The 14,870-nt window shown below is 55.7% G+C and overlaps 1 protein-coding gene across 1 annotated transcript in view; it reads right to left on the bottom strand.

Annotated features, from left to right (window-relative positions):
• The window catches only part of NKD1 (NKD inhibitor of WNT signaling pathway 1), an 85,681-nt gene that overhangs the window by 20,882 nt on the left and 49,929 nt on the right, over positions 1-14,870 (bottom strand). The window contains exon 4 of the mRNA XM_035025237.1: positions 6,351-6,417. Coding sequence (XP_034881128.1) covers positions 6,351-6,417 — 67 coding nt within the window. The remainder of the gene's footprint in view (positions 1-6,350; positions 6,418-14,870) is intronic.

Consider the following 14,870-nt stretch of genomic DNA (forward strand, 5'->3'; position numbering starts at 1 on the left):
AGGAAAGGAAAGGAAAGGAAAGGAAAGGAAAGGAAAGGAAAGGAAAGAAAGAAAAGAAAGAAGGAAAGAAAGAAACCTTCCCAACAAATAGCATTCCAGCCTTTTAGCTCATCAGAGCACAAGGTTGATGGCCACTCTGCTTTGAGGTTTGAATCGGTTGAAACGAAACATCTGTTCAGGGGGCGACGGGGGGAGGGGGTGATGCCGGCAGAGAGGGAGCAGGAAAGAGAAAAAAGCTTTTTTGGGGCTAAAAATACCATGTCCCTTCCACTCTCCCTCCATCCCTGCTCAAGTTAAAACATGTGATGCAATTCAACTTTTAAAATCTAACCCCGAGCTACTTGAAACTACTGAAGCCTGCTCGGTATGTGACACAAGTCAGAATTTCCACCGTTCCAGCTGAGCTTTTATGAAGAACAGACTCCAGAGTGGTTGCCGTCACCCGGGCTGCTGGGGGGACTGCCGCCGAGCGGAGTCGGGCCCCGCTGACACTCACAGGAGGACGGGCTCTGAACTGAGAGCGCGCAGCCGGCAGGGTGTGGCCCGCCTGCCCTCCGTCGGGGGGTCCCCGCTGCTCCCCAGTCATCTCCTCCTCCTCTCAGACTTCCAGGGAACCACTGGCCAGCCCCAGTGATTGACCGGCCTTTGCCGGGGAGACGTGCAGGGCCGTCTGTGGAGACATCCTTAAAAGTCCTTCCCCCCCTTTCCCTCTCACTGTCTCCCCGCCCCCCAGCTGCTCCCTGACCTCCAGACTCAGTGTCCAGACAGACAGTGTCTGTCTACTTGGCATCTCTACTTGGATGTCCAACAGCCATCTGCCACCTGACATGCCCCCAACAGACAGCCTTCACTGTCACCTGCCCAAACCTCCACCTCAGAAGTGGCCCTAGCCTTGCCTTTGGTCCTTAAGCCGGTGGGGGGGGGGGTGCCCAGGATCCCTTTCTTTCCCTCATCCACCCCCTCACCCCACCTCCCGTCTCCCACGCCTACCCCCAGGCCCACCCACTGCTCTCCAGCCCCATGGCCTCCACGCTAGGCCGAGGCCCTCACCCTCGCCGGCACTACTGGAATCATGTCCCATTGTCATGGCCTCCTTCCTCCTTCCCCCGCAGGGCCCATCCTTCCAAGAAGCCACAAGTACTTTGTTAAAATGGAAGTCAGAAGCTGGCACTCACCCGCCTACAATTTTCCAACGCTTTCTCTTCAAAAGCAGCGTAAAAGCAAGCGCGTGGTCCCACCCTTGCTGACGGGCCCACAGGTCCCCCTTTTGTGCTTCTCTAAACCCCAAGTTCCTTCCCGCTTGGGGTTCTGCTTGCTTGCTCCTCCTGGCTGCTCTCCCTTCACATCCTCCACGGCTGGCTCCTTCCCGGCACCTGCATCTCCGCTGACACGTCACCTCCTCAGAGAGGCCTTGCTACCCTCTACCCTCCACTGGGTTTTACCTCCTGGCAGAGCACCACTACCAGAAACTTGCGTGGTCCTTCCCACGTCCCGCGTGTGACACCCTGCCAGCAGGTGCTCAGTAAAGACTCCCCGAATGAGGAGGAGTTAGAGACCCGAGTTCGGTTCTCAGTGTGCTCCTCTCTGGGCCTCGGTTTTCCAACTACAAATGAAGTGGACGAACGGCCTCCTGAGGGCTCCTCGGGTCTGTGAGTGGTCGATATGCCACACCTGGGGAACGGGACAAACTGACCGGGTCCGCGGGGTGGGGGGTGGGGGTGGGGGTGGTACATGGGTCCTGCCTGGGTGGCCCGAGGGAGGGGACTGCCTGACTTCAATGACTTCATGCTGTTGACTTCATTCTTCCAGTGAGTATTTATTGAGCACGTATAGCATGCCAGACTCTATGTCATGCACTGGGAGGAGAAGGAGAGGTTCTAATAGGATTAAAGAAGCTTTGAAAATAGGTCTTCTTTGATCTGGACTAGTAAATAATTATAAACACCAGTTGGCTCCTCTTCAAGAAGGGACGCATGAAACAGTAAGACTCCTCCCAGCTCACATAGGCTGGGCACTTACTCCACGTACCAGGGCTGTTCTCTGCACTTGCATAAACGACCTCACTGTCTTCACAGGAACCCTGCAGAAGGGCTCTGATTACCCCCAAAAAGGCAAATGAAAAACAGTCGTGAAACGATTCACCCAAGGTCACCCAGAGACTGGTGGTTAAAGCCAGGCTGGCTCCGGGGTCTGACTTGCAAATTCCCAAAAAAAGCCCGAATAAAGGTAGGAAGGTGCCTCTCACGGATTCGGAGGCGGTGGTGGTGAGACAAATTTCGGGGCCCTTGCAGAGTCAGACGGGTCCTGAGCTCACAGTGGGGCTACTCAGACCCCCAGAGCCTCAGGCCCAACACCACTGCCCTGCTTGGCAGGTCCAACTACTCTAACACATCCATCCTGGGATCAGGGAAGTGGGGACCCCCGGAGGCCCAGCTGGGGGGAGAGAGGCCTGCCCCGCAGCAGCCCTGGGGGCCTGGATGGAGGGCCTGGGCCCCCAAGGGGTGGGGCCGCCTGACTTCAAGCCCTCTGACAGTTCCTTTACGGGAGGTCTGTCGAATCAGTTTTCCAGAGATGCCAGGCAGACGGCAATGTGCCTGCTTCCAGCCCCAAGTGGAGGTCGGAGGACAGGAAACAGACACGGTGTTGGGGGTCTGTGGCCAGAGACTGGAAGTCAAGCCCCCTGGAAGGGGTGGGGACATCCCTGGGTGGCAGGGAGAGAGGGAACCCAGAGAGAAGGGGCTTGTGACCACGCACAGGTCTTTCCCTTCCCAAGGGCCCAGAGCAGAAGCTGCACCGAGTGGGGAGGACGCCCCCAGACCAGTGCTTCCGGGGGGCCACTCAGGGCATGGTGGGTCTGCCAAACAGGTGTGGTTCCAATTTGCACCTCAGGCCACAAGCCACAGGCTGCCACCCACCTGTCGTGTGGCCCAACCGACGAGATGGGGAAGCCAGGTGGGGACCGGAGTGAAGGGTGGGGTGGGCCGTCCCCTGTGCTCAGACCCCTGCTGGGTCGGCAGAGGGAGGGTCCCTCTCCCCTTCTCCCCTGGAAAGCCAGCCCCGAGAGTCCCGCCCCTGCCACGCCCAGCCAGCTCTCAGAGCTTGGGACTTTTGATGTTTACTTTGTTCTCTCCACAGTTCAAAAGGAGCTCGGCAGCCCTCGCACCCAGCCCAGACTTAATCTGCCCTCCGCGAGCTCCCAGCTGGCCAGTTAAGGCGGTTAAGATGCTGGATTAGGGCCGGCTTTACATAACAACGCAGGAGCTAAAGCTGTCCTCTCCTGGGATGGCTAAAAGACTTCTTTTTATCTTCACGCCTCAGATGGCCTTTTTTCTCCCTTAAACAGCCCTCCAGCCCGCCAAGAGGCAATGAACTTGGCCACCAGGAAGACAAAGAAGAGATTCAGGATTTGGGCGGGTAGCACAGAGGGATGCTGCAGCCCCCGCCCCGGGCCAGGTGGATGCTTCTCCGTGGCCGTGGCCGTGGCTGGGACCATGGGTGACCGTGGAACCACAGACGGTCATGCGTCCAGCATCCCTCCCACCAGTGTCAGAGCCACGCAGGCCGGCCCAGGCGCAAACCAGAGCAGCCTCACCCACTCACCGTTTTCACTTTTTAATTCTGCTTTGAGTCTTTCAATTCATTCTTCTTGGGAAAGTTCAAACATTCATCCCCGTTAATACTACAGCCCTCTCTTTGTGAGCTCTTTCCGGTTTTAGTATCCTCTTCCCAGGTCCAAGAGGAGCCTCCTATCTTTGTCTGTCGAGCCCTCCAGCTACACAGTAATACGCACGTGGTCTCTACTCACACACGTAGGAAATACAGAGCGTTCTCTCGTGCCCCTTTTTACATAAAACACACTGGCCATGGCGTACTGAGTCTCTCTGCAATCTGATCTGGTTTATGTTCTCTGCTTCTGTGTAAACTTTTGTTTGAAGAAAGAGGACAAAAAGCTGGACCACCAACAACTTAGTCTGACCCCTAGTTGGGAAACTGAGGTAGGAGAATGGCTCCTAACCCCCTCCCTCATGAGTGGTGGCACCGATGTGCCCGGACATCACCAGGGACTAGCAAGGTGCCTGGGCTGCCCTTTGAGCCTGGCGTGCAGCTGGGGGGCCATGGGGTCAGACCGAGTGCCGCCAGCCTGACACTCTTTCCCCATCAGGAGCCGGGACCCTCGGGCGCCTCATCTTCATCCTCCACCCATCAGCCAATGTTTGTAAGTGCTGCCCTCCCCCCGCCACAGGGCTTCCTTCTCCCTGCAAGGAGCCCACGGCCTTTGCGTACCCACAGAGTCCAGCTTCATGTCCCCACTCATCATGTGACAGAGGGCAAGGGGGCCTAGAGCTGGGGGGGACCTGGCCACGATCCACAGTGGGCTGCTACCAGGGCTGGGAGGGGACCCCGGTCTAGGTGCTCCTCGGCCAGCATTCCTTCTACATCATTCCAATGGGACTCACGCACTGAATGTAGACAGTGAACAAAGTAACGCTCCCCTCCAGAGGGAAGTGGATTCCATGGGTAGGCCATTTCGTGTCTGTTTGCAGGGAATGACATCCCATTTGAAATCAATTACATGGTTGTAAACTGAGCCTCGACGGACAGAGAAGTGCCTCCTGTGGGGCAGTAAGGAGGGGCTCAATACATGATGGATAGGCAGACAGACGATGACTGGAGGATGGGTCCATGGATGAAGGGATGAATGACGGGGGATGAACACACAGGCAGAGAAGGGAGTATGGATGGCTGCGTGATAACTCAGAGTGGCCGGGCTGGTGGACGGGGGACAGGAGAGTAGGGCAAACCATGGATGGCCGGATGGGTGGGACATGGCCAGTGGGTGGGTGGGTGGTGGGACAGTGAAGAGTGAGGGATAAGTGATTGAAGGGACAGACAGACGAGTGGACTGGTGGCTGGTTGGATGGGTAGCGAATGGGTGATGGATGGAGTAGGTGGAGGGATGGATGAACAAGAGAATGAACTTGCTACTGAGTCACCATGCGAATGAGGGAGAAATGAATACATAACCGGAATGAGAGCCGCAGCCCATGGAATCAGTGTCTGGGGTCACTCCAATCCCCAGGGCTTTCATCCTGCCCACCTTTACCTGACTCCCCAGATGTCAAGGCACCAACTCTTGGCATCTCTCCATGGAGCCAAAGACAATAGTTGAGGCTTGGGAGAGCCCAGAGGAATGACAAAATCAAGGCTGCAGAGCCTCTCAGTGCAGTTACCAGCTCTGTAGGCTGCACAAAGCCTTCCATCCATGGGACTCCCCCCAGCCCTTGATTCAGGACCTGCTCATATTTGAACAAAGTTTGATAGATACCTGGGTCCCGGCAGGCCACCATCTCCTAGGCAACTGAGTGAATCTCTTAAAACAGCGCTTCTCAAAGTGTAATGTGCACACAAGCCACCTGGGGAGCCTCTTCAAGGACAAATGGCCTGGGGCTGACAGCTCTTGGGTTGCATGTGGCCACAGCCCTCAGGTCTGGCCCAGGCTCCCCTCGAGAAACTCTTGGCACTATCTGCTCCTCCCAAGGCCCTACAGGGCACCAAGGCCTAGATCCCCGCCCCCCCAAGCCCCTGGGCCCCCTGGCTCTCCTGCGAGCTGCCTGCCCTCACCTCCACAGCAAGGCCCCTACTAACCTAAGGCTTCCCCAGTTCAGTGATTCTCTTCTCTGAGTATAAAATGGAAATGCTATCCCACGTAGCAAATGCTTTCCAGTGCCATCTGGGCTCCGTACCCAATGAAGGGAGTCAAGCAGGGAGACGGCTCTCATTCCCACTCTGTAAGTGTGGAAACTAAGGCTCCTCTAGAAAGGTGGCGTGCCTTGCCCGAAGTCAAGTGAGGGCGCCAGTGGCCGGCCGGCCCTCTGCTCCAAGATCCTCGTCCTTCTACGCGGTGCCTCCCCTTGAACAAAGGCAGGAGAGAGAGCTACAGACATGAAAGGGGAGGGGCTGCTGGGGGGCTGCTTGTATGTGTGCTTGTTTGTGCTCCACGTGAGCGATGGGAGCTGAGAGACGGGGAAATACCACAGCTACTTTATGTATGGTCACCCCCCACCAAACGGGAAAGCTGAGCTAAAACAACCTGTCCAAGGTTCCCCGGCCAGTACACAGCAGGGCCAGGATGTGAGCCTCAGGAGCCTGGCTCCACTCTGGGCTTGGACCCATGAAGGGCTACACTCACTCCCTTCTTTCTTCTCACCCCACCACCCCCACCGGCAGTCAGGGTCTCGTCCTCTGCCTGGTCTGCAGATTTTCTGGAGCGTACCTAGGGCACGTGGTGGGCCAGATGGCCCCTTCCCCATCTCACTGCACCCTAGGAAGAGACCAATGGATTCCAGTACCTTCTAGCCGAAAGTCTTCCTCTTCCTCCTCACTGAGCGTTTCTCTGAAAACTTCACCCACCAGCTCCTAGAGGAAGACAAAGCAGGGACGTTAAGTAAGTATCCGACAGAGTCAAGGAGGAAACCCATATTGGGACGGTAAAGGTGGCATCATGAACGTGTGCCTGGCTGGTCACAGGGAAGCAGGGATCCTGCTCTGATTCTTTTTTTTTTTTTTTTTTTTTTTTAAGATTTTATTTATTTATTTGACAGAGAGAGACACAGTGAGAGGGGGAACACAAGCAGGGGGAGAGGGAGAGGGAGAGGGAGAAGCAGGCTTCCCATGGAGCAAGGAGCCCGATGCGGGGCTCGATCCCAGGACTCTGGGATCATGACCTGAGCCGAAGGCAGACGCTTAACGACTGAGCCACCCAGGCACCCCCTGCTCTGATTCTTCTGATGGGAAATTAGGTCAACTGAGGTGGATCCTCTCGCTTGAAAAGTGAATTGTCCCCATGCTTTTTAGGAAGTACCTTTTTCTTAGCCTACAGCTCACTATAAAATACTGCACGCTTCTCCCTCAGAAAGGAAGTTCCACCCTCTGCCCTGGAAAAAGACAGAGACAAGATGGGAAAACGTCCCTCATCTATCCCTCGGAGTCAACTTTGATGGACTCAGGACCAACAAGCCTCCTCTGTGGGCCCCAGGAAGGGATCTCGGTGTGACTCCTTCCTCCAGCAGAGGATTCCAGGCGGGCTGTCTCCATGGGTTTGCAAAGAGGGCCTGGTGTGCACACGAGTGGGTCTCTACAGCCCCTAACATAACCCCCCAACTCTTCAGCATCACATTCAGCAGCCTGCATGCTCTGCCTCCTGGCTGATCTTCAGACATGCCTGCCGCCTCTCCCCAGTGCACACACATTCCAGAAACTAGCCTGACCCTTGCACTGCCTTGCCTGGTGCCCCACGTGTGAGTTCAGGATGCCCGGTGGCAGAGTTGCTCCCGACCAGCCCGGTCACGCTGCCACTCGGGTGTTGTCAGGTTGGCAAGGGGAGTTTGGTTAGCCCACAGGCTGGGAAGCTTCTGGAAGGTCGACAAAGGTACTACTTTTCTCAACCTAACCCAGCAGGGTGACCCTAGATATGGAAGAAGCAAGACCAGCACTTGTCAGACCGCCTTCCGCATTACTGGTGTTCTGCCAGTAAGAGTTCTGTGATCCAAAAAGATTGTTTTCAAGTCAGAGAAGATCCCTTACTGAAGAATTTACTATGGTAACGGACACCGTGAATATCCAAGTGGTAACTCACGCTGCATTCCTCAAACCTACTGAGACCGTGGAGTTTCGTGTCTCAAAAGCATCCCATGGGATCTGAGTTCCAAGGAACCCACTTTGGGAAATGCTCCTCTTCTGGGGAAGAGACAAAGTTGGGAGGGTTACACGGCCTTATCTCTTTGATGCCACAACAATGCTCTGGCAGCGCTTCTCGAACCACAAAATGACAAGCAATAAAAAAGCCCAAACTCAGCAGCTGTCACCAACTTCTCTTTTGGGGGGAAAAAAAAAGTGCAAAGAGAAAGAAAAAGAGAATGCACCCTCTCCTTGAAAAATGAGAAGGGGGAAAAGATCCCCCACTTCAGATACTTAACAGAAACACAGTGCTTGTCTTGATTAACAAAACCAAAATCACGCTTGGTAGAGCTGATCTTATCAGCTGGACACAGCTGGAGATAAGTCTCTAGTTTTGTTTTGTTCTGTTTGTTTTGTTTTGAAAGGATCAACAGCTAACATTTTATGGATTAGGCCTGGTGTTCTCCATTCTCCCTCTTCTTCCAAATCGTCCTGGGGCATCACACTCTTTCCCCTGCAGGTTGTGAAAATGTGGTCATTCAGACTCCTGGTGTCCCACTGACTTCAAAACCAGGCTCCTTGATTCCTGGAGTCGGGGTGGCTTCTCCCTCCACCTCCTCCGCCAATTATCATAATCACCGAACACTTCCTGGGCTTGTAAACTGGCTGTTTGTGTTAACAGCGCCGGAGTTGACAGGGAAGCTGGGAGCCGGTGACAGGGACAGCACGCGCTCAGGCGGCATCATTAGGTGGCTGGGACACTCCGGCAGCCAATTAGAGCCCATCTTTCATGCCAGAGGAAGACAGATGCTGCCTCCCCCAGACAGGCTGGCAGGCAGCACTCCCAGGAGCTGGCGACCGGCTTTAAGGGGCTCGTGCTGAGGTCTTCTGGAAAGCGGGGGCTCAGCGCTGACCTCGGCCCGCCACCCTGGCCGCTCCCAGCGAGGCGACCAGGACCCGCCAGGCACACCCCTGCGAGCGCTCACGTCTTCTTGCCGGCACACTTGGAGGAGTTTAGAGACTGCCAAGGTCTCCCACAACAAAGCAGCCGTCTGGAACCCCAAGTAATGATGCCTCGCGGTGTGCATCACGCACTCTGAGAACCGTCTGCGGGGAGGACCAAGCTCCCTGACACAGTAAAGGCATGCCTCTGCATATGAAAGCAGAGTTCTGGCAAGTTCCGGGGTCCGCCTCTTCGTGCTAAACGCTACACTGCTCTGTAGAACCGTAAAAGCTCCCCAGCACCGGGGTCCACGGACTCACTGTGAGGCACAGGTGCTTGATGCCGGCAAAAATCCATTTCATCTGGGGCGCCCGGCTGGTGCAGTCGGATGAGTGTCCAACTCTTGGTTTCGGCTCAGGTCGTGATCTCATGGGTCGTGAGATCGAGCCCCGGCATAGGGCTCTGTGCTCAGCGGGGAGTCTGCTTGAGATTCTCCCTCTCCCTCTGCCCCTGCCCCCCCTTGCTCGCTCTTTCTCTCTCAAATAAATAAATCTTAAAAAAAAAAAATTTCATTTCATCTGCTAAGCCAGACGCCCAGGGAGTGCACTGTCCGTGGTCCTCAAGCTTTGAATCACTAAGCCAGCAGCAATGCGGTGTTGAGGCAGACACAGGATCACATCCTGGTTCCATGGCCTCCCCTCGCCCTTGGACGTGGGGCCAGCCACTGCTTTCTTGGAACCTCAGTCTATCTCTCTGTAAAATGGGTGCAATGACAGGACAGCTGACCTTACTGGGCATCTCCTCAGGGCCAGGCACCACGCGAGACACCTTGTAAGGATATTTATTATCTCCCTCAGTCTTCACCATTGCCCTGCACTTTCCATCTCTCCAGGAATAAACACTCATAAAAATGATCTGCAATTCGTAAAGTGAGAGTTATAATTGTTACCCTTTTTTTTTCCTACGAAGGAAGTGCCGTCAGTCCTCGAGGGACATAGGAGACAGGAGATAATGGGACCGAGGGAATCCTCACAAGAACCTCCAGGGAATGGGGTTCCCAAAAGCCCTGTATTTAAATGAGGAGGAGGCTCCACGAGGCCAGGTGACAGGTTCTGGATCCTCAGCAAAGCTAAGATTTGAGCCAGTTCTCCCAGAAGCCTGGCCCGAGCTAGTACAGTGGAGTCAGGGTTCCTGTGGGCATGGGACAGAGGCAGCCAAGAGCCCTGGTAAGTCACTTGCCAGGGACCAGGGATCACATTTAAAGATGTGTAAAGAGAACAGCCCTGCCACCAGCTCCGAGGGTGGTGGCCAAGGCCTCCTCTTTGTGCTACAGGACTCAAAGGGCCCACAGCTCCTCCCCACTAAGGTTGGGGACTCAGCAGAGCCCTGGCCGGGAGACCCGCAGACAAGGTGTGGGGCCAGGCCCTCGGGACCATCCTGCAGGAAGGTACTCAGACCCCTCAACAGCCATGGGCCCCACGCAGAGCCCCACTGTGGAAGGTGCAGGGCATGGAAGTGGAATTGGTCAGACCTCGGTTCAAATCCCAGCTCTGCTTCATACCAGCTGCACCATGTGGGCGAAGGAACGTTCTCAGCCTCCCATTTGTACACAGGGACGATAGTGCTCGTGACGTCTCTGGGTGGGCGTGAGGATTAAGTCAGTCATTGCATGGAAAGTGCTTAACATGACACCTGATACCACGACTGGGGCTCCATAGACCAATAGTTACTGTTTATTGCTTCTTCTACTCTGGTGGTCAAATAGCTACCAGAACATTGCTCAGAGAATCTCAAAGACTCACCAGCCCCAAGGCGCCCTCAAAGACACTGAGAAACACTCTCCTACCCGGCACACTGTTTTTAATGCTTCGCATTTAATCCTCATGGCAATCCTTTGAGGTCATACCACTATTATCCCCACTTCACAGATGAGCAAACTGAGGCACAGAGAGGTTAGCGACTTGCCTAAGGTCACACAGCTAGTAAGTGTCAGAGCTGGGCTGGAAGGCAGGCGCCTGGCTCCAGAGCCCACACCCTTCCCCACTGCCGTGTAGGAAGCCCAAGTATGGGGCTTGGTATGAGTGACTTCCCTTCACTGCTCCTTTATTCAGCCATCACTCCAGCCCCTGGTCCCCAGCCCCCTCTCCTCCGGCCTCCAGGACAGTCGGCATCAGACTAGGCTCTAAGTTGTTATCAAAGGCCTTCCTGGATCCCTGGACCTCCTGCTGCACCCAGCCTGATGCCAGGCTACCCCCTGCCTAGTGGCCAGGCTCGGTAGCCTCTCAGGCCACAGGGCCCAGGCCTCCCTCCCTCCCTCCCTCCCTCCCACGCCCCAGCACTGCTGCTACTCGGCCCCACGCTGGGCCCCAGGAAGAAAGACCATCTCCTTCAGGCACTGAGTGTGCAGTCAGCACCAACCCAGAGCCCAGAATTGCAGGCATAAGGCCTTATAAGGCCTCCGGGGATGGGAAACCACATCAAAGCAGGGCTTGGGAGCAGGCTGGAGTTCGGTTAGGGTTTTTCCTCTTTGTCTTTGAGACTCCTACTCCTGAGCTTCATATCTTCCCCCCACCGCCTGCCCAGCAGCTCTTTGTCAATGTTTCTGTTCTCTAAGAGCTAACAGATGTTGGTGCCACGGGCTTTCAAAGCAAACTCCTGGTGCCCAGAGCACACGGCGCAACTTCTAGATCCCAAGAATGCATAGGACTGGGACATGCCGGGGAAGAGAGGGGTGGGAGGCACGACCCAGCCACCCCGTAACCCTTAGATCTGAGCAGTCTGCCCTGGAGCTGCCCCAGGAAATTCCTGGCGAGCTCTGTCTTCCCAGCACGCTGTGCAGAGGCAGGCCGGCCGGGCGTGCCTGGGGGTCCGGCACCACTGTGGGCAGGCCTTGCCGAGAGCAGGCTCTGGCCGTCCAGGGCAGGGATGCTCCATTCCTAGAACCGGGCTGGACCCGGGAGTCAGGGCGCCCGCCCGCCCGCCCACCTGCCCGGCCTCAGCAGCTGAGTGACAGCAGATGCCTTCCTGAACCACTCTGGCTCCCGTTCTGCTCTTCTGTAACCTGGGGATTCAGATGTCAAGAGTCAGTGAGAAAATGTACACAGAATACACGTAGTGGGAAACACTAAGTGTGAGCTTCTCTGCACCTTTTAGAGCGCCCTACTTCTGCCCCACGCTCGGAACATTCTCACATTTTACTCCTGCAAAAACCTCACGTCCAGTGATTCGACACCTCAGTGTCCACCCTGGGACAACAGTCTCACCAGAACACCAGGGAGGCCTGCTCAAGTTCACCAACAGTCTACAACACGCTAAATGCCCGAGAAAGGAAACTGTGCTGGATCCGCACCGTGAATGCCACACGGTGGTTCCGAAGAAACAGGCAGATCCGTAAATCCCGGCATGCGGAGCGCCACGCTACATGGGAGACACACAAAGTAGAGTGGGACTTGTACATCTAAGAAAACACCAGACACACACATACCCTTAGGGCACCCAACGTACAGGTATCCCCGTGGTTACCGCCAGGGAGAGAAGGCACGAGAGGGGGATGGGAGGCGAGAAACCTCAACGTTCTCAGAAGCGTTCTAGTACATTCCTGTATCACTTGGGCCACTGAAATCTAGTTTAATAAAACCCTACACAATAGCCCTCTTTATAAGAGGGATTAGAGTGTGTGACTGGCCCCAGGTCACTTAAGGAGAGAAAGTGGCAGAGCTGGCTTAGAACCACCCAGGCCCTGGGGCCCTTGTCTCTAGTATGGGGGCAGTGGGCCAGGATGATGCTCGTGGTCCCCTTGAGATGAGACCTTCTGGGGCTCCAGCCCCCTGACCCAGCAGGAACCAAGAGTGAGAAGAAAGCTGGGGCCATCCACTTTCTGGGCCTCAATGTCCCCATCTCCACTGTGCACCTTAATCCGTGGACCTCTGTTACTTCTGTCCCTGAGAGCCACTCTGCCCAGGAGCATGGCAGGTCAAAAATGCGGGGAATTACCCATTTTACCCCCACCTGTGCAACGTGCAAGCCAGGGCTGAAAGATAACCACTGACAAAGGGCTGGGGGTGGGGAGGCTCCTGGAGGCCCTGGATCCAGTGACAGGCCAGGAGGGGCTGGGGGTTCCCTCCTCCGTGGGGACTCACTCCTCCCGGATGTCAGCAGAACCTAGACCTCACAGCTGCTGCCAGAAAGAAATAGCCACTCTTCTCAAACAAGTGACATCGGGGGCAGAGGCCTCAGACACTCCCCTGAGGACACCGCAGCCTCCCATGGCCACGGAGCCCCCAGTGAGGGCCACGGGTTCTGCCTGCCCCAGCTAAGCAAATTGAAGTCCTCCCTGCAGATCCTTCTCATAGGAGCTGGCAAGAAAGAGGTCTTCTCTGGTGCCAAGGCTGTGTCCAATCTCATCTCCAGCTGCCTGAGACAGCGCAGCCCAGGTGAGAGCTCACAAAGGGACAGACACCCAGGCCAGCGCCCAGGCCAGCGCAATCATTCAAGGCCTTAGGTCAACTCGTTTCTAGAAGTCAGCTCCCCGAGGACAGGAAACTGGGTCTGTGCTGTTCTAGAACAGTGCCTGATGTATAGTAAACAATAAATATCTGTTGGATAAACCTTGGGGCCAGATCCACCTTCACCTGCCTTCATCGCTTACAGCAATTCCGGTTGGGCTTCTACTTCGATCTGAAAGCTCTGACCCACCCCCCACCCCCAGGCCCTTCAGAACCAAGCCACAGTCCCTTAAAACCAGAGCCCAAGATCCCAGCCAAGCTTGGAAGCCAGAAGGAGGAAGGTGTCGCCACCCGCTAAGCCTTGGGCACCTGCATAGGTATCTCCCAGCTGGAAGGGGTGGGGGTGCTGAGCAGAAGAGGGCACGGCGGCTCCGAGGGCTTCCGTGTGCAGAGCTGGCCTCCGTGTCTGGCCTGCGAGGACCAGGCCTTCGTGACTCCAAAGATGTGCAGCAGTAATTAAAATTCCTTGGCTTTCTCCCCGACTGTTTTTATCTGCTCAAGATGTAATCCCTCTGCTCCCATGGGCACATCCCAGCCTCTGCCCCCCACATCTCGGGGGCTCCAGCCTGAGCTGGCTTTCTGGACTTGAGGGAATGCTTATCAGGAAGGTGGATGACGGGGAGCGAGTGGGATGGCATCGCTTAGCAGGAAGGACCTCCAACCCTGGGGTCTGACTCCGGGGCCACCACACTCCCTTTCTCTGAGCCTCAGGCCCTCCACCCTACAGGGTGCAAAAAAGCCCCAAAGATGGCTTTGCCCAGTCCCCGAGACACAGCCAGCCAGAGACAGCAATGGGCCAGCAGAGTCTACTTCCTGGGCTGTTGTCACACCAGCAAGCTGCCAGCATCCACACACCATCATCCCAGCTACCCCCAGAACTGGGTCTCACCTGGGCTTCCACGAGTCATTCACATTTTTCTTTAGATTGGCTCTCTTTCCCTTTTTCTTTCTTTTTAAAACCTAGTCTTGCCAATAAGATCAGTGAAATCGTGGGTGTGATGTCCTAGTTACCGTTGGGGTTCTCAAAAATATATTTTGTATCAAACAAATGCAGAACCATTAAAATACAAGCTGTCCACCACTTACCTCAAGCCTCATCCCCCCCGCGGAATGCGGATCACGCTTTGGGAACTATAAGGTTTAAAGAGCCCAGAACTGAAGTCTTCTGCCCCCTCCCCCACCCTGAGCAATCAGACAGGTGGGAAGGGGTTGGGGGAGGAAGGAGGGTGACCCCAGGTAAGCGGCCAGGCCCAGCAGACACTCCCCCCACCCGGTCCCAGGGCCTCCTCCAGGGCTTGTGCTTTGGGAACAGGAATCCTGGGCATGGAGAGAAAAACAGCTAACGCCAAGAGAAAACAGCAAAGTTTGGCATTACCCAGAGCCTGCCTTAATCTCCAGGCTGCGGGACTTGAGCGCTCTCAGGAGGACATGAACCAACACAAGGCAGGTTGTCCAGGGCTGGCCGGGACATGGGGCTTTAGGGCTTCTCTGCTGGCGTGATGGGAATTTTCCTACTAGATGGAAGTTCAAAGGAGTTTCTACAGTGGAAACCAGGATCCGATGGGCTTGTCGGGGCGTGGGAGTAACTGAGGTCACGAACATAAAGGACTCAGTGATAATAATTAGCAGCATTTCTTTCGCAAGTGACTGACGTGGGCCAAGTGCTCTGTTCAGCACATTGGTGCCTAGCTGAACGCTCCGAACAGCCCCGTGAGCTGGGGTGTCGCTGTCACCCCCTGTAGCCA

Source organism: Mirounga leonina, unplaced genomic scaffold (assembly GCF_011800145.1).
Source record: "Mirounga leonina isolate KUSES-001 unplaced genomic scaffold, KU_Mleo_1.0 Mir_180, whole genome shotgun sequence".
Lineage (NCBI taxonomy): Eukaryota > Metazoa > Chordata > Mammalia > Carnivora > Phocidae > Mirounga > Mirounga leonina.